This window comes from Scardinius erythrophthalmus (genome assembly GCF_964197995.2).
Source record: "Scardinius erythrophthalmus genome assembly, chromosome: 9".
Taxonomy (NCBI): Eukaryota; Metazoa; Chordata; class Actinopteri; order Cypriniformes; family Leuciscidae; genus Scardinius; species Scardinius erythrophthalmus.
The window spans coordinates 29,336,233-29,361,094 of NC_138229.1; the positions used below are offsets into that span (position 1 = coordinate 29,336,233).

Consider the following 24,862-nt stretch of genomic DNA (forward strand, 5'->3'; position numbering starts at 1 on the left):
TTTGCCCAAGAGCATATTTCGGCAGTAATGGCCTCCTGTTACAAATGGTTTCTACTCTATGTCATTAAGAAAAAAATTTATGTATGTTACAGGAGCATTAATAACTGTGTTTTGTCATTTTCACAAACGAGTGTTTCTCATTGTTATCAAAACACAATAAGAATAAGGAAATCCTGGTCTGCCTAACCTGATTGTGATCTTTAAATGTTAATGGGCAGGGGGAAAAAACAGAAGTCATATCATCATTGTGTTTATAAATTTGCAGCCCAATAGAAAATTGTGCCTGTGCTTTCTTCAGAGGCGCTGTGTCAACAAACTAATCTTATTGTAAAACTAGATGGAATGAATGGCAAAACAGGCTGTTTCAATCTGATTGGCAGGCTTTAAAGAGAAAGTTCACCCAAAAATTTGGTCAATATTTACTCACCCTCAAGTTGTAACAAACCTGTATGAGTTTCTTTCTTCTGTTGAACACAAAAGAAGATATTTTAAAGAACGTCGGTAACCAGACAGTTGATGGACCCCATTAACTTCCATAGTATTTTTTTCCTACTGTGGAAGTCAATGGGAACCATCAACTGTTTGGTTACCGGCATTCTTTAAAATATCTCATACATGAAGAAACTCATACAGGTTTGGAACAACTGGAGGGTGAGTAAATGACAGAATTTAGATTTTTGGGTTAACTATGCTTTTAAGCACTTGTGGAGAACAACTCAATGGTTAGCGGCATCAAATTTTGAATGTTTTACAGACTTTTGTGTTTGATGCACTTTTGTGTTTGTGATGATTTTAAGGTGCCCTGAATACAGTAATAATACAAATAAGTACTGAATAACACTAATCAATTATGATATATCTTATTATAAAACTTGCTATATCAACATGCATAATACTATATTTATGAGTATGGTTCAGGATTAGTTGCTTGTAATTATGCATCATTTATTTATTTTTATTTTAAACCGAGCGGTTCATTCATAAATCCTGTGAAAATACAAACCTGAAGACAGAACACAATGAGCGCAGCGCTTAAAAGGGATTGGCTACATACAATCTATGTCAGGCAAGGACAAACTCCCGCATTTGAATGGGAATGACAAATCTGAATAACAAACCAACTCATTGTGTACTATATTTTTCCTTCTCACTGTTATTTTATCAAACTTTTATTTTTATTGTGTGTAAACGTCTTCAACTTAATGTTACCAATACTTTGTCAATGTAAAGATTTTTTACCTCTGAATCTGTATTGTGGAATAATGTAATTCAGAAAAACCCGACCCTTAATTGTGAAAACAAAAATTCTAAGTGATGGCTTTACACGTCATTCTTATTCTAGCCAAAAAAAAACGCCTACTTAAAAGCTGAAATCTGGACCAGATTGTATCCTGTAGTCAAATGTCTAGCTACATGACACTAGAGGATACTGGACCACAGGAACTGCAGATAATATTCAATCACCTCCCACTCTTCCACTTTCTTGTCAAATTTGACGGTGGATTTCTCTTCAGCTGCGATTCGTTCTCTCATGGGCTTCACCTCCTGTTCCATCTCTGCCACCTGATGTACACAGACATACATTTCAGTATGGGATGACAATGACACTTTCTTTAGTGTGTAATGTTGCCGTTTGAGGATGAAAAAGGTCTGCAAAGATACAAAGCACAAAGTCACTCCAAAGGGAGTTATTCTCTGTATCAGTGCGCACTGTTTCTGAACTCCCTGAAATGCCTCATTTGTTACTTGAGTTTTCTTCTGAGAACGTGCATGTCACAATATTTCTCAATTCAATAATTCCCACCCAAGGCATATGCAAAATAAAGGGGCGAGGCCTGGTTGAGCTGTGTTAATAGTGTGCTGAAACTCGCGGTTATGGTTTTCTTTAAAATTAACCATTCGTTTGTGAATCAGACTACACTGATAAGGCTGTATGTTTTGTTGTTGTGTGCAACTTAATTGAAAAAGGATGTTAAAAGTACAAAAATCGATTTACACCGTAAAAAAATTACAAAGCCATTCCAAATATAATACGATTAATACATAGATCAAATCTGGTTCGGAATTTTGATTAGATCCATGCAGTCAGAGCTCATGTTGTGCTGGCGGTGATTCCTGACCAGAGCCCAGGCCATCTGATTCTTCAGCTCATCCAACTTCTGCTGCATTTCATCGAGTGAAGCCAGGTTTTTATAGCGCTCTTCTTTCTCGTGGTACTTTCTCTTTAGTTCTTGCAGAGTCTGCGTGAGAGAAAAGGGTGTGTCAGAAATAAACTATGCAGTCGTCTCAAAGAACAACTAGTTAAGCAATCCAAATCACATATTGTTTTCCAAAGCTGCTCCACCCAAGGCATAGAAAGGTGTGATTATTTTAGCACTAACCTCCCTGTGTTTCTCCACTGTATTATGGGTCATGGTCTTGGTCTTCATGATGTAACTGTAATCTTCCTTCATCTGATCAAGCTGAGTGGCTTTCATGAAAAACTACAAAAAAAATAAAAATAAAATAAAAAATTTCAAGTTTGCATTTGTCTTAAGGGAAGCAAATTCACACGTACACACAACCATTAAGACTCACTTTGTATTTGTCCCCCTCTCCTTTGGAGTGGAGAAAGTGTTTACTCATTTCCTGGGTAAGGATAGAGACCGGATTGTCCACCTGAGGATGGAAGAACCAAACAGATTCATCAAAACAGATTCCTTAAATAGTTTTGAGCAAGCATTTTGAAAACTGAGATCTTGAGCAATACCTGGATGTTAAAGTGATCCAAAATGAAGATCAGTTCTTCCTTTTTGGATGACACTAGGTGACCTAATTATAAAGGGAGGCAAATAATAAATCAAATAGTCAGACTTCTGTGCTGATTTATCTGTTATGTGATAGAAGCTAAGCAAATCGGGCAGATGCAAACACGTACAGGTTGTGTGACATGCCCTTTCCCTCAAAACACATGAATAAAACTATGCAATAGAGATGCACCGATTACAATTTTCTGGGCCGATTCCGATTTCCGATTTTTCATTAAGTTTGACCTGCCGATACCGATTTTAGCCGATTCCGATTTCATTTTTTCTAACCACTTTACAGCACACACAAATATTTATTTTATATCTTTTCTGTAATAGAACATTTTACAATTTGCATAGTACATGTTTTTTTTTAACAGATAAACGCTATAAAATAGAACTATATAAATTACTCCAGGTGTGGGTAATTCAAAAATCTAAAGTGCAGTGTTATGGAAGAACCATTTCCTTTTCACATTCAATATCCAATAATTTTTTATATATGTATTTAGCAAACTAAACGTCTGTATGAAAACAGGGAATGGCAATAAAATAATATATAAATAAAAAATAAATAGCCTTGCAGTATAAAGATATTTCTCAAAGCACTCACACACAGGCCTATTGCAATCACTTGTACAAACTGAATAATAAAACAAGTTTAAATGGGTACATTTTCTATAAATATTAGTCTTCGTTTTCTTTTCTGACATAGCCTATTCCAGTTCTTGTTAAAACACGCAAATTCTGTGCATTTTGGGCGCTTTTTTGTGAAACCCTATTTAGGCTATTTTATCCATCAAAAGTGTGCTTTCCCTTTAATTGAGCGTGAGCAGTGCAGCAAATAGACTCGGCGCCGAAACGCGCGCTTCACTGCTCGCGACGCTCCTGCTTGACGCTCACGCGCTGCTCCCGCTCCCGTTGTGAAAGCACTCATCGATTAACATGCACGCTGAAAAAAAATACGCGCTTGCGGTCTGAACGTACGTAATTCACAAGGTTTCCTACATGTGTGTTCCGTGTGCACGTGTGATTCTGATGTTGCGCGATGTTAATCATGCGGCACCCGAGTGCATTTGACCGGCATAAAATCGGCATTTGTCAGAATGACCGGCCGGTCGCCGGTCACAGCCGATCACGTGAAAATCGGCCAATTCCGGTCACCAGCCGATCAATCGGTGCATCTCTACTATGCAAGGTAAAATAAATATGAACCAGACTACAACAAATACAGGTTGACTAAAGAGTATAAACATGGTTCATAGCAACCAACCACAATGTGTTTTCTGCAGTGAATTACTAAGCAAGAAACTATTGAATTTGGTATGATTAAATATGAAGTACCAACGTAGCACTGAAATTGTCAATCTAAACCAGTGGAGCACCACAGACGACACATATGTTGGGCATATGTGCACATCTGACTCGACTGGCTGTCGATTACACATCAGGAAAGAATTAGATCCTGGCTTTAATTACGAGCGCTTCAGCAAATCTTCACTTGCCTTTGTCCCGACAGCACACATGTTAAAAGTTCAGGACTCCATCGATTGGAGAGAAAAAAAAAATCATACTGAGATTTTGATTCTGAGATGAACTCTTTTTAAAAATAAAATTCCTTCAAAAATAAAAAGCTTCAGGTTTGCTGTGCTTGCTTGTAGGGCTACACAATCTGACCAAAAATGTTGTAATTATATAAATCAACTAAGGGCTCCAGACTAACATTTGAAAACAATGAGCAATAAGTTCTACAGATGGTGGCACCAGTACCTGATTTGGTTGCACTAAGGGGGATTGTTAATTAAAAAGGCAATTTAATCATAAAAATAATATTATTAGTAACTGCATATAAAACTGCAGTTACTAATAATATTACATGTTTATTTCTTGGAAATGCACATTTGAACAGCACTAAGCTTTAGTTGAGATACAGATAAAATTAACTTTTAACAACAACCTATGTTTTATAGGGAAATCTTTTACTCTAATTAAATGTTCCATTGTTCTTCTATAGAATCATACTGAACTGACCGACATCTTCACTGATTATAAAAGGAGCACTCTTTACTTACTTTCTGTGTAATTCTTCACAATTTGAAGAAGTTTTGGTAACACTTTATTTTACAATGTCCTTGTTACATATGCTACATGTACTTACCATAGTAATAACAGTAAATTATGTATAATTACATGCAACTAACCCTCAACCAAATCCTAATCCTACCCTAACCCTATAGTAAGTACATGTAGTTGGTTAATATTACTCAGTACTTAAATATATAATTACACTGTAACAATGATACACCGTATACCTTAAAATAAAGTGTAACCGAAGTTTATTTATGTGACTTCGTGACTGTTTTGCTATCGAAATGATTCGCCCTACTACGAGTTTGTTTACCATCTAAATGATTTCAAAGCTGTTATATTAAGGTACAAATCTTGCATAGTGTGCCTTTAAATAAAAACGTTTGTTTGGCACGTGTTAGTTTTCCTACATCTTTAAACTTGTAGTTTTACAAATGGGGACAATCTTTGATAGATGAACAAATAATGTTTTTGGTCATCACATTAAAAAATAACATTTAGACTGGATTATATTTAGAGCTTTGAAAAGCTGGAAAAAGTGTAAAGCACTTGAAAGTCCTTGAAAAGTGCACAAATGTCACTCTCAAAAGGTTGTACGAACCCTGAAATGAATGAATGACTATGACTATTTCTGCCACAATACCATGGTTACAGTTAGCGTAACAACATTAAATCCATGGTGAATGTTACTGATTTGTGGACTGAAAAGCCTAACTTCTTAGTTCACGGCACAATGTTTCACCTGGTTTCCACGTCAGCGATGTTTGATCTAAAATTTATGAAAAAAGTGCAATAGACAACATGCTGAAAACACAGACTCATGATAATTACACTAAGCCATAATGGCAATTTTGGTTTTATTTTGATTTCAGCACTACTTATCCCAGGTTTAAACCTGTTTAAGGACTTGTATCAACTGATAACCAATTTCAACTGAATTTGTTACATGATTAATCAATCACTATTAACCAGACAAATCAACATTTGCTGAAAAAATGTGCCTCTTGAAGAGTACATTACTCTGAAATTAGTACTAAATTAACATATCTCACAGCCCTAGATTAAACTACCCAAAGTAAGTGAGCACCCAAAGGTAAAATGGTTTTGTAATTGTGAGTATACCTGTTTTACTTCTTAGTTTATAAGTCCGCAGTCCCTCGCTGGAGATACGAAGATCTACGATGATGGCTTCGCCAAAAACTTCTGGTTTATACGCATCACGACCCCTGTTCCTCAGAGTGATGGAGACGTCTGCAGAGCTGAACATTAAAGACACAAAACAGCGTTTTGAGACTATAAACAGACTGTGATAACATGCAGAAAAAGCAGGATAGGAGTGCTGTACCTCTCTCCTTCCTTAACAAATCCTTTGAGTGAGGAGCCTCTGTTGGTGGTTTGAGCTTTACCACCCAGGGCCACAATCAGAGCTGTCAGCACCGCACTTTTCCCACCTAACACACAAATACACATGAAGCCATTAAAAACTTTCCAGCATTGACAACTCACAATTGGTTGTTTTCTTATTATTACCTCTGATAGGTCTATTTAAAAATCTTTGATTATGTAATCTGTCTTCACATTTGGTAAAACTGTATTAAGCTGATCTAAAGTTTTTAAATGTTCTCTTTCGCGCTTGAACGAACAATAACACACACAATTATGCCAAAATGTCCATTTTGTCGAGTATCCTCATAAGAGCCGTATTAAATTAGTTAAATGAAGTCTTAAATGAACATAAAGAGTTGTGAGAGAATGAGACGTGTGTCATGTGCAGCAGAGGCTGGTCTTAAAAGTATTCAATTTCTGTATATGTCCTACCTGTTAGGCATTTATTATGGGTTTAGGTGAGGATTGTTTGAAATTCACTTAAAATAAAAGTTATATTTTTTGAAGCCTAATAAAATGTTAAAAAATGTATAGCTTTCAATTTCACTGTATTGTTGAATGGCTATAATAAATGTTTAAAATTAGGGGGTTGCTTTATTAGTATCAGTGATACTGGCCTTCATTCATAAGAAGATGCCATTAAACAAGTAGCCTATTTAAAATATACTGTCTGTATGTTGTCTCTACATTCATTTGGAGATTTACTGTGAAATTATTTTATTATAAAATGTATATAAAAAAAGTATAAAAACCTGGTGTTTTTTAAATTGTAATCACAGAAAAAAATTGTGCTTAATCTAGTTTTTTTATTTTTTATTGATTGACAGCACTAGTTTATTTCAAAAATAGCTGATTAAGGTTCAAACTAGAGAGCTCTTATAATTAATGCAAGATACATTTCTGAGAGCCACATTTCACACTTAAAGAGCTGCTGTGTTCCTCAACCGGGGTCTATGGCCCTCTAGTGGTCTGGACTGTGGTGTCCCTATTTTATCTCGAAATAAAAATTCTGTCATCACTTACTCACCCCCAAGTTCTTCTAAACCTGTATGAATTTCTTTGTTCTGTGGAATTCAAAAGATATATCAAAGAATGTTGCTAATCAAACAGTTTCTGGACCCCATTGACCTCCATAGTTTTTTTATACTATGGATGTCAATGGGAACCATCAACTGTTTGATTAGCAACATTCTTTGAAATAGCTTTTCTTTGTGTTCAACAGAAGAAAGAAACTTATACAGGTTTAGAAGAACTTGAGGGTGAGATTCTTTTTTAATAACGATTTAAATATATTTTAGTTACACTTGACAAAACACTGTTGATTCTGTTTTATCATGCTTTTATCGAATCATTTTTGTTCTTTTATTTGGTGTCCTGGTATGGGAATTTATCTTTAAAGAGCCTGAACTCTTTTAACCAAATTGTGAAATGGTCCAGTAGGTTGATTGGGGAGTCGCTACTTACAGGTTCAGCGAATACGCGTTTCAATTTTAAGTGACAGGCATCATCCCCTGTATTGAGTTCCAGCACCTTCCGTTTAATCGAATTGTTTAGCGTATAACAAAAAGATATAAGAACAGCTTTGTCCCTGTAGTGATTAATCATATGAGTAGTAATAAGATGAAGTAGTGGGTTTATTATAATGTTTTAGTGGTTAGTATTGTTTTTATAGTGTTGTCTTATGTATTAGTGGTGCAACGGATCATCATTGATCCGTGATCCGTTCGGATCAATATCTTCGCACACACACACACGCACACAACATGCTGTTTAAAAGCAAAAATTATCTCATCTTTTGGACATTCATCATATTGCATTGGTTTTCATTTCTTGTCCTCAAACAGAGTAGCCTAATCTGTTTATTTTGAAGTTACACATTCTACATTGATTAAAAAAGAAAATCAAATGTGTTTTTAATGGTGGTAGGCCTATCATTTTATACAGAAATAAATGATTTATAATTCAGATGAGAATAACGTTAAAGTTAATTAAAATTTTAAGGAAACAAATATATTGATCTGAAATATAGCAAATTAATTTTAAATTCATTCAGGGAGCCTGCAGTTACCAAACATACCTCAAGGTCTTTTGAATAAAGGGTGACAGTCTTTCATTATCAACTGTTGTTGTGGACTATATACTGGAGAAGTATTTGTTCTCCATTTGAGTGAGATGTTTTTATGTGGCTAATTGAGCAAAGTGCTTCCATATATTTTATTATTAGTAGTATTAGTTCAAGAATAAAATAAAAATATCGGATTGATATCGGTATCGGCAAATAGCCAAAGCTCCGGCATCGGTATCGTATCGGAAGTGAAGAAGTGGAATCGGGACATCCGTGGAAACACATCAAGCATGGCCACGCATTTGAAGCGACATCACCCCGGTGTTTCGCTGACAGGAGTGAAAACGAAGGCTGCTCAACTTTGCACAATCAGACTGGGCTAAAGCAATCACAAACGCAATCAGTGTGTTTATAGTCACGCTTCATGGAATGAACCCGTCGCGCACCCACTGTTGATTTTATATATTTTAATTTAATATTTTAAAAATGTTAATAAACAAAAAGACAAAACTTGTGTTTATTTGTCTTGTCTTTTTTTTTTTTTTTTGCTGATCCGAAAAATGATCCGATCCGTGACTCTGATCCGAGAAACGATCCGAACCGTGAATTTTTTGATCCGTTGCACCCCTATTATGTATTGTCTAGGGCTGCACAATATATCGAAATATCGCAAATGTATATATCGTGATATGCACATCGCAACGGCTTGCAATAACTGGGGTCATGAACAAAAGACAAAGAGAAAATCACTCACTGCTCTTGGCTAAATAACTTTTGTAGCTTTAATAAGAATCGGTATATATTTAATTCATAGAGTGAAAACTAAGCAGTGTTTTTTTATTTTTACATTTGATTATTCAGTTTCTGTTGTTAAATAAACCTAATGTAGGCCTACCTGAAACCCTGAACCCTGTGGTTTACACTGATGTTAAAATAACACTTCTTATGCTACAGCAAGTTGTAGGGATGTTTTCTTGTCACAAAAAGAATGTGGCACACGCATGTAGGTTATATAATTTTAAATATATTTGAAAGATTTAAGTTTATTTTACACACTTTAAGCAATATTGTATCTCATATCGAATATAGCATTATTTAATGAGTTATCGCATATCGCAATTTTCTTCAATATGGTGCTGCTGCTGCCCTAGTATTATCACTGATATGTATGAGAATTAACAGCCTGAATTTGTTCCCTGAAACCTAATTTACCTACGGGTATAAAATAAAGAAACCTGAACCATATTTTAGTTACACTGCATTATTGCTTAAAGTGTGTTCACTAACTAAGAACCAACAGAATAAATTAATCTATTATCATGTCAAATTACAAAGTCTTAAAGGGATAGTTCACCCAAAAATGAAAATTCTGTCATATTTATATTTTTATATTTATAACAAATGAAGATCTTTTAATGATATCTGAGTCATTTCTGTCCTTCTATTGACAGTCTATTCACCCAAACGTTCATTCTTGCATGTCACTCCACCACATTTGAGCTTTCACAAGAACCAGTGAGATTTGTTCTCACACATCAAGCAAGTACGGGCTTCTGCAACATCAAGCAACTAAGCTTCTGTTTACCTTGTTAGACGTGCTCTATGTATGTTTGCTGATCAATGTTTAAGTATGTATAAAAGCCAAAATTAAACCTGTACATCATATAAAGCAATTGGGTCTCTTCAGAAGACTTGGATTAAACCACTTCAATTGGATTAGTTTTACGCTCCCTTTAGAAACGTTTTGAAGCATCAAGAGTTTTGGGTGAATAGACTTTCAATGGAGGGTTTCACATACCTGCCAACCTTGAAATTATCTTTCACTAAAAAAAACCCATAGGATTATTGTGTGTACAATTAAGATAGGCTACTTAATTTATTATTCCAATATCCAAATATGATACTAAATACCACAGGGAAAGGGGCTTCTATTTGTGTCGTGCTGTCTTTGCATTTAAACATTGCACATTTTAAACCGGACACGCATTAGCTGAATAAATGTAAGCCAATACAAACACATTTATAGAAAACAGTTGACAATGAATAGACAGGAGTCCAATGATAGCAAAACAAATCACTTATTCTAAAAAGAATATCAAGTATAAGTTAGACGAATCCGACATATAATGAGGCCTGTGTTAACAGTAAAACATCCGTCATTTAACAAATTTTAAAAACACTTTAGTGTACAGTGACTAGGCTACTGTATACTGTCCTCGCTTATGACATCAGTCAGACGGCGAGCCGCGGGAGTGGAAGGGGGATCGAGCGGGATTCTTTATTGGTGTCGATTTTCAGTCTCTTTTTAATGATAGGCCTTACGCATCTGTCAATCATCCCTGCATGCTATTTGGGGTATGAACCCAGCGCTACGATTGGTCGAACTCTTCTTCTTTTGCTGTTGCTTGATTTGAGAACTGCGCGTGCACAGAGGCGTCACCAGGTTTTTGCGAAGTTTAGAGTGACAAATCGTACCAGCGTACTTTGAAGTCAAAATTAGTGTTGCACGGTGTACCGATACCTGAAATGTATCGCGATACTCGGAAATTAAAAACGTCACGATACCTAAATTTATCAGTATCGATACTTAAAAAAAAAACAACAAAAAAAAAAAAACGCCTCCCTATGGACGTCTGTGTTTTTTTCCTGACGCATGCAGCAAAGAACCTGCCGCTGTCAGTGTCATGTGACAAAACACTACAGCGAGATGGCTGCATGTGCGAGCACAAGTGGTCCACGTCTCCACGACTCGTTGAAAAAGATGATGCGAGGAGTGACATACGGAAGTACGTTGCCTAACTTGCTCTGTTGCACGGTGCACCGATACTTCAAAAGTAAATCGGAAATTAAAAACGTCACGATTCCTTAATTTATTAGTATCGATACTTCTAAGAATGACCACGTTCCAGATTTGTAAGGCCGGTGACACACACTGGCTGCGTGTCGTGTCCGTTTTTATTTCGGCTCCCATGTTAACTGCCTGCGTGACACACGCGCCTGGGCGCAGCTCGAGACGCGCGGAAAATACGTGCATGTTAAAAATAGAACCGACGCCTATTTTTCACGACACGCAAGTGTGTTGGAAGTTTCCAGGCAAAATAGAATAGGAAAAGATGTTTCTATGTCATTTTGACACGAATACATATTAATAAATGACATTTTGATGTTTGGTTCAAACAAGAACAAATAGTTCTGTAGCCTATTTTGCCGTGAACACTGCCGACGTTGTCTTTGCTGCTATATATTTATGTTTAACATGAAGTATAGGCCTTCCACAACTCTCTCCCCACGTCAAATATATCACCAATGAGGCTCATCATATGTTACCAATATTAAACATTGTTTAATATAATCGCTGTTCATATTTTTATTCAAAGTTCAGAATCAAGATAAAGCTCTTATGTTTCTTATGATAAATGAGATAATGCTGCTAAATTTATAAAAAAATTCATTCATTACCTTGAATGGCATTGCTCTAATTTATTTTTTATATTTTGATATTTCATATTTTGTTCAAATGTTTAATATATCTGCTGTTCATATGTTCATTTATTAGTGTGTTATATGATAAGAATGTTGTCCCGGTTTTAAAATAAAGCACAGCAATGATATTTGAGAGTGTTTCTCCCTTTTCAGGAAAAGTATCGAAAAAGTATCGAAATCGCAATACTTGACTTGGTATCGGTATCGAAACAATAATTTTGGTATCGTGACAACACTAGTCAAAATGTGTATCCGCTATGCAAAATGCGTACAGGTTGGCAGGTCTGGTTTCATTAAAAATATCTTTATTTGTGTTTCGAAGATGATTTAAAGTTTTATAATATGGGTGAACTACCCCTTTAATGCCATTCAAAAAAAGAAACATGAAGAACAACTTACTTCCATTGTTTCCTACGACAAAGTTGACGTTTGGACCAAACGTAAAGGGACCAAGCAACGAATGACACATGAAGTTCTTTAGAGAGATACTCTCTATGATGCCCACCTCACCTGTGGCCTGAAAACATACATACATACGCACATGTGTAAGCAAAGTCTATGCACAATGTGCATACTTACGATAAGAGTACAGCCACTAGCACACATTCTCTTATTAGGACAATAAAGTACAAGTAGGGTATTTTACAGGTCAAAAGAATATCAGTTAATACGCTTGTTGTATGCTGCGAATGTCTTACACTCTGTGATGAATTTGTGCCATCTCCTGAACTGAAGTTGCCCGTTTCCTCGTCCTCGTCCTCCTCGGGTATAGAAATCCGGCTTCTCTTGTCAGGCGTTTGCCTTGAATTACTGCCCTTCCTCTTCGACATGCTCTCCCTCTACACACATCAAGCATTTATCATTCACAATAAACACACAGTCATATACTCCCATATCATGCATCAGAGTTTTGTGTGAACTGACTTTCAGTAGCTTTGTTTCCATCTAAAGTTACAAATTTAACTTGTGTGCAAAAATAGTAATATCCCATAAAACATTTGTGAAAAATTTGTTTCCATCCCACATGTTCAAGAGAACAAATATTGTCACTTCCTGGGAATCTGGGGCAAAATATCTGTAATAAAAATGGCTGTTTTGGCATAACCTCTGGCTGTTTTTCCTCCATCATAAATGACGTGCGTCTCAGAGCACAAAGACGAAATACAATAAACACTGTCATGCTGTCAAGGTTTCTGTTTGTGACCAGTTCAAGGTATGTGCTGCAATAATCATGCCTAGAATAACAGCACCGCTGCTGGACAAATTTCTAGGGGAAACACAGAGATTCGCTTCACATTTGGATGGAAACCCCCAGCTAGGGTAGCCTATGTAGTGTTTTATTTTTACATTTGTTTATCCAATTTCTTACTTGAATACTACTGTTAAATACACCTACTGTGAAATAAAATTAAACATTTGTTTATTTAATTTGTATAATATATTGTATTTGTAATCTGCATCTTTGTTCTTGTTTTTAATAACAAAGATAAAATAATAAAGATGTTCATCTTCACACACCCCTAACTTTGGCCTAAATGGCCTGTCACTCTTTTTTCTTTTATATGTCGTTACCTTCAAAGGTGTCAAGTAACGAAGTACAATTACTTCGTTACCTTACTTAAGTAGAAATTTTGGGTATCTATACTTTACTGGAGTAATTCTTTTTCAGCCGACTTTTTACTTCTACTCCTTACATTTTCACGCAATTATCTGTACTTTCTACTCCTTACATTTTAAAAATAGCCTCGTTACTCCTATTTCATTTCGGCTTGTTTTCATTCCGGCTTGTCATCGTTAAAAAAACAAAATAAATTAATATCCAGATAAATCGTGCCATCCAGATAGAGTGAATTTGACTGTGGTTGGAGAAGTAGAAACACATATTATTCCAACGCAACACCGTATTGTATATCGTCTGCCTCTAAAGTTACACACATGCCCATGCAGAGTCAACTGGTATTGGTAGTTGTAGCTGTATATTCAAGTGATCGCTAATGCCAAAGTGTCATACTATACAGTAGGCTAAGTTGTATCTACAGTAAAGAGTGAAATAGAGCAACTCTAAAAAAGTCCACATGTGGTGGGAGATGACTCGATGGTGAATATAAGTCTGAGAGGAGAGAGCACTGTTGAATGACTTGATTTGAAATCGAATATTCATGTTCTGCAGTGTGTACTTCCGAGGGTTAAAGTCATCGGTAAATTCTTGATTGCCGTTTTGACAGTGTTCACCTGGACATTTTTGTCATATTTGCTAATTCTCCTTAATTATTGCCCTGATTTGATCCGTTTTCCTGGAAAATGTATTTATTTTTATTTTATTTTATCACTGTTATTTTGTTTTAAGGAGATAGAAATGGTGCTCATCAACCTTGAATGACATGGTAATAAAATTATATCACATTATTTTGGCAGTAAAATTTTGGCCGTTTTTTTCTTGGAGTGGGCGGGTTTTGGTGAGCTTTTGGGCTGGAAATCACCGTCCCAATCTGGCAACACTGTGCACATTACAATACTTATAGGCAACTAAGTCTGTCATCATATCTTCCGCTCCATTAAACACGTTAATTCTCAGTAGTACACAATATATGGTTCTTTAATGTATTTGCATTGTACTAAAACGCGTTCATTTTCAATGGGCATATATGCGGCTGAAACAGTAGCCTAGTGCATTTTAATATAACATTATAGTCATTATGGGCTTTAGAAGAATGTTTTTTTGAGGAGGTGGGGTAGTGCACTGTAGGCCTCTGTGGCGCGGCCTAAGCTTTTGTCCTTAATGGCATTTTTTTCCTTGCATTACTTTTCCTTTTATACTTTAAGTTGTTTTGAAACCAGAAATTTACACTTTTACTTGAGTAAAAAGCTTGAGTTGATACTTCAACTTCTACAGAAGTCTTTTTAAACCCTAGTATTTATACTTCTACTTGAGTAATGAATGTGAATACTTTTGACACCTCTGTTTACCTTCTAAGACTACATTTTAAAAAAAGGGAAATTAGTTTAGCTGTACAGCTCAGTCACTTGCAAAATAGTAAAACCAACATGATTTTTTTTTATAAAATCGTGATTTTCCTTAAAGAAATCATGATATTTGATATTTATAATATATAAACTTATGTATTATCATTTATCATTAACAATTATCATAGTTTATGTGCATGTCTGTTGAGGCAAAGTCAAGGGTTTTTTTTTGGCTTGGATTTATTCTGTAAATGTGTTTCCATCGTAGTTACAGCACATGTCTTCTTATCAGATAAAAAAAGTATCTGCATCAAATAAGCCCACAAGTTTTATAGGCAAATTTTTAGACTTTATTCGCATCTTGGCGTTTCCATCCAGCATTTTAATATGCAATATCCCAAAATTCACATAAAAACAGGTGGATGGAAACATGGCTAATGGAGGGACAGAAAGCTCTAGGATTTCATTAAAAAGATCTTCACTTGGGTTCCGAAGATGAACAAAAGTCTCTTGGGTTTGGAAAAGCACAAGGTTAAATAAACTGATGACAATTTTCATGTTTGGGTGAACTAGGCTAGGCTATATCCTTTTAAGAATCTTTGACCAAAAGGCAAGTCAGAACATGTAGGATGGATATCATTTGTATAAGTTCTGATTATGGCAAATTTACAGGTAAAATAGTGTATGTGTAGTGCAGCTTAAAGATGTTTAAAACAGTTATTGCATTATACAGTAGGGCGACAAATAAGGAAAGCTGTACATGTGGCATGTTTTGGTATTGGTCTAGCTTTGATTCGACATTAAGCTGGTTTTGGACTAGTTTTGATTTGTCATTGAGCGGTTCTGGCCATACAGAGACCAGATTAATCACGATCACAGTAATCAAGACAGTAAAACCACTAAAGGAAATGTGACATAACTGATGCCATCACTGTGTGCACCACAGAAAACCATTCTCCTCTTTCGTACGGAAGAAGGTTGAATCACGAATGATCAGATAAAGAGCAACACAATCCCACTCATATAATACATGTATTATACTAACAGACACTTTTACCTGACAATGAAATGTAACGTAAAGTCAAATTAAATCAAAACATGAAAACGAAACTTTTTTGACACTGTTAGTGCCAAGTTCGGAAACTTTAATACATCAAACTTACTATGTGTGACTGGCATTTACATCGTTGCTTACGTTTTATAAATAACGTTAACAATTATGTCACGTTGAAATTCGCTCTCTGCTAAAATGTTAGCGGACGCGCGAAAGACCTTAAAAGTTTAAACCATTCCTCAAAACCACCACAGACATGACAACAGGATAAGAAGGAGCTATATGTGTGTGTTTTTCATGTATTTATTTTAAATATATGCAAGTAAATATGTCAAGTGTGTGAAACGGACGACACATACCAGTAAACCCTCCTGCTCCTCCGCGCGCGCTTTGAAGCCTGCGTCAGTGAGCGATGATGGCGTCAGATCGCTTCCGGCTTGTGCCCACCAATCAGATAACAGCCAAGCGATTGGTGGATGACCAAATATATATTATATCACTTTTTTATTTTTAATTAATTTTAATATTATCCGTATAAATTATGTTTAAATGCCCATTTTAAGAGCGATTCTTATGATTACCCAACAGAGAGCTCACATTTTTTATTTATTTTAATGTTTTATTTCATTTGGCAATCGTGTGCTGTCTATAAAGTTTGTTTGCACTGGAACTGGAGCTGACTTATGGCAACCTCTTTATCAAACATTAAAAAATACTTTAAAGACTGCTTCTTTAAAACGAGTATTATAGAGAGCATTATCATCATTTGATGATTAAATAACACAACATATAATATATATATATAATATATATTATATATATATATTATATGTTGTGTTATTTAATCATCAATATATAATATATATTATACCCCTCCTTGAACTGCCACCTTACCGTGGTGGAGGGGTTTGAGTACCCGAATGAACCTAGGAGCTATGTTGTCTGGGGCTATATGCCCCTGGTAGGGTCTCCCAAGGCAAACAGGTCCTAGGCGACGGGTCAGACTAAGAGCGGTTCAAAACCCCCTATGATGCCCAAAAAAAGGAGGACCGTGACGTCGCCCGGTATGGCGCAGCCGGGGCCCCACCCTGGAGCCAGGCCCGGGGTTGGGGCTCGTATGCGAGCGCCTGGTGGTCGGGCCTCCCCCCATGGGGTCCGGCCGGGCTCAGCCCGAAGGAGTGACGTGGGGCCACCCTCCCGTGGACCCACCACCTGCAGGAGGGACCGTAAGGGGCCGGTGCTAAGTGGATCGGGCGGCAGTCGAAGGCGGGAGCCTAGACAACCCGATCCCTGGACGTGGAATCTAGCTCTAGGGACATGGAATGTCACCTCTCTGGCGGGGAAGGAGCCTGAGCTTGTGCGTGAGGTTCAGAGATTCCGACTAGAGATAGTTGGGATCACCTCCACGCACGGCTTGGGCTCTGGAACCACACTCCTCGAGAGAGGATGGACTCTTCACCACTCTGGAGTTGCCCATGGTGAGAGGCGGCGGGCTGGTGTGGGTTTGCTTATAGCTCCCCAGCTCAGCCGCCATGTGTTGGAGTTCACCCCGGTGAACGAGAGGGTCGCTTCCCTACGCCTTCGGGTCGGGGATAGGTCTCTCACTGTCGTTTGTGCTTACGGGCCGAACGGCAGTGCAGAGTACCCGGCCTTCTTGGAGTCTCTGGGAGGGGTGCTGGAAAGTGCTCCGACTGGGGACTCCATCGTTTTACTGGGGGACTTCAACGCCCACGTGGGCAGCGACAGTGACACCTGGAGGGGCGTGATTGGGAGGAACGGCCCCCCTGATCTGAACCCGAGTGGTGTTCTGTTATTGGACTTCTGTGCTAGTTACAGCTTGTCCATAACGAACACCATGTTCAAGCATAAGGGTGTCCATCAGTGCACATGGCACCAGGACACCCTAGGCCGGAGGTCGATGATCGACTTTGTGGTCGTTTCATCCGACCTCCGGCCGTATGTCTTGGACACTCGGGCGAAGAGAGGGGCGGAGCTGTCAACTGATCACCACCTGGTGGTGAGTTGGATCCGATGGCGGGGGAGGAAGCTGGACAGACTCGGCAGACCCAAACGTACTGTGAGGGTCTGTTGGGAACGTTTGGCCGAATCTCCTGTCAGAGAGATCTTCAACTCCCACCTCCGGCAGAGCTTCGACCAGATCCCGAGGGAGTCTGGAGATATTGAGTCCGAGTGGACCATGTTCTCCACCTCCATTGTCAACGCGGCCACTCGGAGCTGTGGCCGTAAGGTCTCCGGTGCCTGTCGAGGCGGCAATCCCCGAACCCGGTGGTGGACACCGGAAGTAAGGGATGCCGTCAAGCTGAAGAAGGAGTCCTATCGGGCCTGGCTGGCTTGTGGGACTCCTGAGGCAGCTGATGGGTACCGACGGGCCAAGCGGACTGCAGCCCGGGTGGTTGTGGAGGCAAAAACTCGGGCCTGGGAGGAGTTCGGTGAGGCCATGGAGAAGGACTATCGGTCGGCCTCGAAGAGATTCTGGCAAACCGTCCGGCGCCTCAGGAGGGGGAAGCAGTGCCCTACCAACGCTGTTTACAGTGGAGGTGGGCAGCTGTTGACCTCGACTGGGGATATCACCGGACGGTGGAAGGAATACTTCGAGGATCTCCTCAATCCCGCCGTCACGTCTTCCATTGAGGAAGCAGAGGCTGAGGGCTCGGAGGCGGACTCATCCATCACCCAAGCTGAAGTCACCGAGGTAGTCAAGAAACTCCTCGGTGGCAAGGCACCGGGGGTGGATGAGATCCGCCCTGAGTACCTCAAGTCTCTGGATGTTGTGGGGCTGTCTTGGCTGACACGCCTCTGCAACATCGCGTGGCGGTTGGGGACAGTACCTTTGGACTGGCAGACCGGGGTGGTGGTCCCTCTTTTCAAGAAGGGGGATCGGAGGGTGTGCTCAAACTATAGGGGGATCACACTTCTCAGCCTCCCTGGGAAAGTCTATGCCAGGGTACTGGAGAGGAGAATCCGGCCGATAGTAGAACCTCGGATTCAGGAGGAACAGTGTGGTTTTCGTCCCGGTCGTGGAACACTGGACCAGCTCTATACCCTCTACAGGGTGCTGGAGGGCTCATGGGAGTTTGCCCAACCAATCTACATGTGCTTTGTGGATTTGGAGAAGGCATTCGACTGTGTCCCTCGCGGCGGCCTGTGGAGGGTGCTCCGGGAGTATGGGGTCCGGGGCCCTTTGCTAAGGGCTATCCGGTCCCTGTACGACCGGAGCAGGAGCTTGGTTCGTATTGCCAGCAGTAAGTCAGACTTGTTCCCGGTGCGTGTTGGACTCCGGCAGGGCTGCCCTTTGTCGCCGGTTCTGTTCATAATTTTTATGGACAGAATTTCTAGGCGCAGCCAGGGGCCGGAGGGGGTCGGGTTTGGGGACCACACGATTTCATCTCTGCTCTTTGCGGATGATGTTGTCGTGTTGGCCTCATCAGACCAGGACCTCCAGCATGCACTGGGACGGTTTGCAGCCGAGTGTGAAGCGGCTGGGATGAAAATCAGCACCTCCAAGTCCGAGGCCATGGTTCTCAGTCGGAAAAGGGTGGCTTGCTCGCTTCAGGTTGGTGGAGAGCTCCTGCCTCATGTGGAGGAGTTCAAGTATCTTGGGGTCTTGTTCACGAGTGAGGGAAGGATGGAACGGGAGATTGACAGGCGGATCGGTGCAGCTTCTGCAGTAATGCGGTCCCTGTACCGGTCTGTCGTGGTGAAGAAGGAGCTGAGCCGCAAGGCGAAGCTCTCGATTTACCAGTCAATCTACGTTCCTACTCTCACCTATGGTCATGAGCTGTGGGTCATGACCGAAAGGACAAGATCCCGGATACAAGCGGCCGAAATGAGCTTTCTCCGCAGGGTGGCTGGGCGATCCCTTAGAGATAGGGTGAGAAGCTCGGTCACTCGGGAGGAGCTCAGATTAGAGCCGCTGCTCCTCCACATCGAGAGGGGTCAGTTGAGGTGGCTCGGGCATCTTTTCCGGATGCCTCCTGGACGCCTTCCCGGGAAGGTGTTCCGGGCATGTCCCACCGGGAGGAGACCCCGGGGAAGACCTAGGACACGCTGGAGAGACTATGTCTCCCGGCTGGCCTGGGAACGCCTCGGTGTCCCCCCGGAAGAGCTGGAGGAAGTGTCTAGGGAGAGGGAAGTCTGGGCATCCCTGCTTAGACTGCTGCCCCCGCGACCCGGCCCCGGATAAGCGGTAGAAGATGGATGGATGGATGGATGGATGGATGGATATATATTATATATTATAATAATATTATATATATATATTATATATATTAATATAACACAACATATAATATATATATATATATAATATATAATATATATTATATATTATAATAATATTATATATATATTATATATTATAATATAATATAATATAATATAATATAATATAATATAATATAATATAATATAATATAATATTACTCCATGAGTAGAAACTAATAATGTAATATAATATAATATAATATAATATAATATAATATAATATAATATAATATAATATAATATAATATAATATAATATAATATAATATAATAATTAAACTGGTAAAAATGAGCTGATAAAATGTATGTAGGCTATATTGACACATTTAAAAAAGTGTTTGGCAAATGCTAAAATTTAAGCCGCTCCGCCACTAGATGACGCTATTTGAACATATTTTAATTTAAATCAATCTGTTGAACGGCATGGGATCATTTAACGTGCACCCTGCAGAAATTGATTTGTTTATATTAAAACAGAAGTGTTATTTCTTGATACCAACAAAGACATGCATTATCATCATCATTCTCCATCAGCCTATAGATTCTCTTCTGTGCCTTCAACCTTGTCCAGGCCATTTACACTGTAAACAAATATATGATCACTAAGTTATAACAGCAATGGTTAGAATTATTTTTTTTTTGGTTTACATTAAAGGACTCACCAATAAGGCTGAAAGCAGGTACTTTATAATTGTTAATGAAGATCATGCTATCATAACCAAGCCAATACGACTTATGTGTCCCGCAGGCTTTCCTAAAGTGCCATAGACTGCACACCTCCATCAAGGCCCCAGTGAAGGGGATTTTGTGAACCAAAAGGGGTTCACAGAGTACATGTGCTGGTAAGTTACTATTCGGATTCTTAAAATTCCACTGCCTGTTCTAAGGCTATCTAGTGGCTATTAAAAACTGCTGTTTTAAAAGATGTTAGTTGCTTTGAAACAGGGTTATTTTAGTTTTAAGGTTATTTAGCCCAGTTGTTATTTGGAACATGGCTTTGTTTTAGGCTTATACCTGGTGTCATTGTCACATGCTTTGCTAAAATTTTCAGGCATCAGTAATATGCTGTCATTTCAGCAACTTTGCTATCAGTACTGTATGGTGGTTGCTATCGAATATGTGTTTGTTACTTCGGCTTGTGCATACTGTCCTCAGCAACATGCTGTAGTAATCAAGCGTTGTTTATGCTATCTGGTTGCATTGGAAAAATACCAGTGCTTTATTCTATCTGATTATTGCAACATAATGTGTTAAAGTTACCACATGCTTGTGGCTAAAGCTATCTAGATATAGGTAACATACTTGTGCAAAATACACAGTACATTCACCGCAGAGGTCTGGTATTCAACAACACCAACAACATTGTAGCTTGATGGTCCAGTGAAGGAGTGTGGAATCATGGGAGTCGTCATCTTCACCTCCACAGCCGAAGGAATCCGTAGGACGGGAGCAGTAATCATGTTCATTAATGAGGAAGCACATTGTATGTCATTGCTTGGCTGCGCACTGCACACTGCATCTGACTCAGATCTAGAGGATGTATTCTTCTCTGACCGGACTACTCTAGTTTTGATACTAATCCTATGGTTTACAAACATAGTTGTATTAGTTTTCTTGTCGCTAGTCGGAGCTATTGCTGTAGGGTGTAGGCTTCCCCTGCCAAACTACACTAGTTTTAGCAATATTTCCACGATTATACAACATGTTTTTATCAGATTTTGCTGCCGCTAGGGGTGTAAGCTTCCCCCAATTATAGATCCCATACAATTGTTAAATTGGCTACAGCAACACGCTTGTTGCCATGTGTCCTTGCTTGGTCCAGCTTGGTGTGATGCTTCCCCAATTAGATTGGATCTATAGAGCTCAACATATGATGCTAAAATCAGGATGTAACCATTCTATCAGCCTCAGTCGTGGTGGGGATAGTGTGTAAAAATTATAATAACAAAATGTGTGTATATAATTTTGTATAATTTTTCTCTTTTCTACAGAAGTAAACTACAACCAAGTATAACAAGGTTATGACGTCATTGACAGGTGACAGTGTACGTAGTGCACGTCAACAGATAACTTGTCTAGTGATTGGAATTTATTCAAATCGACATATTTGTGAGTAAATGTATCCAAGCATCAGCATCAGGCTTGTTACTTTAAACCATCTAATTCTAATTCAGTGATGCTAATTTTGTGTGAACCAGAAGTTTCCACCAGGATTACTTCAGTATTGTGTACTCAGTACTTATTTCCAATGAAAAAGATAATTGAAAATTAAATCTCCATCTCTCATCTCTAGCTCACAGGCGTCACTCAAAGAAACTGGAACTGGACTGCGGATATACAACAAGCAAGCAGCTGATTCATTTTGATATCTAATTTTCACTTCTTTATTTCAGGTGTATGTCATTCATTGCAATATGCATGTTTACTGCCAAACATTTCGGGTATTGACAACATGCTTGTTGCTGGTATTGTTGATAGCATGCTGTTGCTCAAGCTTTTCAGGTATTGGCAACATGCTTGTTGCCTTGGCTTACTCAGGTAACTACAAAATCATCCAAATTGCGCTGTCAGTTGGTTTTGGGGGATATTGGCATATGGTTTTGTTTTGGGGGATTATTGCTGCTCTCCCTGCTCTTATCCATGCTAGGCTGCATGGATGCGCAGGGAGTTCTCGCCCAGAACTCAACTCAACTCAACTCAACTCAACTTTATTTATAAAGCACTTTCAACACCACAAGTGGAACCAAAGTGCTGTACAGAAGATATAAAAAGCATAAAAACAATGCAAACAAATGACACACAACTTACAAAGCATTATCAAATGCTAAAGAAAACAAATAAGTTTTAAGCGCACTCTGAAAAACACCCAGTGAAGGACACGTTTTTACAGACAGAGGAAGGTCATTCCAGAGCCTAGGAGCTGCAACAGAGAATGCCCGATCACCTTTACATTTTAAACGGGATCGCGGAACCATGAGAAGCAATTGATCATTTGAGCGCAAAGATCTACTGGATTGACAGCGGCTGATTAAATCAGTAACATACTCAGGCGCTATACCATGCAGAGACTTAAAAACATACAACAACGCTTTGTATTGAATTCTGTAGCGTATAGGTAACCAATGTAATTTAATTAACACTGGAGTAATGTGCTCTCTCTTCTTAGTACCGGTTAAAAGTCTAGCAGCTGAGTTCTGAACGAGTTGCAAACGGGAGAGAGAAGCCTGACTCACACCCAAATACAACACATTGCAATAATCCAAACGGGATGACACAAAGGCATGAACAACCTTCTCCATATCGTCAAAAGAAAGGATAGATTTCAATTTAGATATTGATCTAAGATGGAAGAAACTATTCTTAACGACAGCATTGATTTGCCAGTCAAATTTAAGCTCCGAGTCAAAAATGACACCAAGGTTCCTCACGCTAGACATTTTTTTCCCAGGAAACAACCCCAGGCAGTCATCATCCACACACCCCTTATTTCCAAATAAAATCATCTCGGTCTTATCCCCATTTAATTGGAGAAAGTTATTCGCAAGCCAACACTTAACTTCGGCCAGACATGCCTGAAGAGACTGAATGGCAAATTTATGCCCATGTTTAAGTGGTAAATAAATTTGAGAATCATCCGCATACAGATGATACTGAATCCCAAATTTCTCAAAAATCAAACCTAGAGGGAGCATATAAAGGGAAAATAAAATTGGTCCCAGTATAGAGCCCTGTGGAACCCCACACACAAGAGGTGCAACGGAAGAAAAATAATCCCCCAAATTGACTGAAAAAGTCCTATTCTTCAAATAGGAAGAGAACCATTTCAGGGCTAAGCCCTGAATACCAACCTGATCCCTAAGACGATCAATGAGAATGTTATGATCAACTGTATCGAATGCCGCTGTAAGATCTAACAAGAGCAAAACAACACGGTTTCCAGAGTCAACACCTCGCAGGATATCATTAGAGACCCTCAAACGGAACCGTACCGCCAATCGTAACTGTATGCAAATTGTCAATCATATTTGACGGTAGTGGTCCTGACAGAAATAGTTTAATATGAAAAAACGGTGGAGTATCCCTTTAAACTTTAAGCTACATAACTTTGCAGATGTTGTTAATGCTCAAACAGCAAAATTACACACTAACTAAAGTTAAAAAAGTGAAATCATAATCAACCACCCCTTTAATTTGTTGTAATCTGGTGGTATCTGATCTCTTATTAGACACAGCAGCTCTCTTAAAAGAGTGATCATTAATGATTTTTCCCAAACACTCACTGCCTGCTATCCATCATGTGCAACTAAACCTCTGCAAATGATTCAGAATGCTGCAGCTCGTCTTGTCTTCAACGAGCCAAAAAGGGCCCACGTCACTCCTCTGTTCATCTCTCTGCACTGGATACCACTCGCTGCTCGCCTCAAGTTTAAGGCATTGACGCTTGCTTACAGATCTATCACAGGCTCAGCTCCCTCCAACTTTCACTCGCTCCTACGAGTCTACATCCCTACCAGACGCCTACGATCGGCCAACGAGCGACGTCTCGTGGTTCCATCACAGAGAGCCACAAAATCACTTTCCAGAACATTCTCATTCACAGTTCCATGCTGGTGGAATGCTCTCCCCACCCTCATCCGGAACGCAGAATCCCTGACAACATTCAAAAGACAACTGAAAACTCATCTCTTCCGTGAGCACTTAACCTCTTAAAAAAAAAATCGTCCCTTTTCCTTTAATCCTCGCTTATCAGGCT

The 24,862-nt window shown here is 39.1% G+C and overlaps 1 protein-coding gene across 1 annotated transcript in view; it reads right to left on the reverse strand.

Moving 5' to 3' along the window:
• The window catches only part of LOC308696341 (structural maintenance of chromosomes protein 6), a 36,247-nt gene extending 19,996 nt beyond the window's left edge, over positions 1 to 16,251 (reverse strand). The window contains exons 1-10 of the mRNA XM_081374936.1: positions 16,186 to 16,251; positions 12,507 to 12,647; positions 12,208 to 12,325; positions 6,220 to 6,325; positions 5,997 to 6,133; positions 2,750 to 2,811; positions 2,578 to 2,658; positions 2,382 to 2,483; positions 2,121 to 2,240; positions 1,465 to 1,563 (exon numbers count right to left, since the gene is read on the reverse strand). Coding sequence (XP_081231062.1) covers positions 1,465 to 1,563; positions 2,121 to 2,240; positions 2,382 to 2,483; positions 2,578 to 2,658; positions 2,750 to 2,811; positions 5,997 to 6,133; positions 6,220 to 6,325; positions 12,208 to 12,325; positions 12,507 to 12,638 — 957 coding nt within the window. The 5' untranslated portion in view covers positions 12,639 to 12,647; positions 16,186 to 16,251. The remainder of the gene's footprint in view (positions 1 to 1,464; positions 1,564 to 2,120; positions 2,241 to 2,381; positions 2,484 to 2,577; positions 2,659 to 2,749; positions 2,812 to 5,996; positions 6,134 to 6,219; positions 6,326 to 12,207; positions 12,326 to 12,506; positions 12,648 to 16,185) is intronic.
• Positions 16,252 to 24,862: the final 8,611 nt, after the last annotated feature.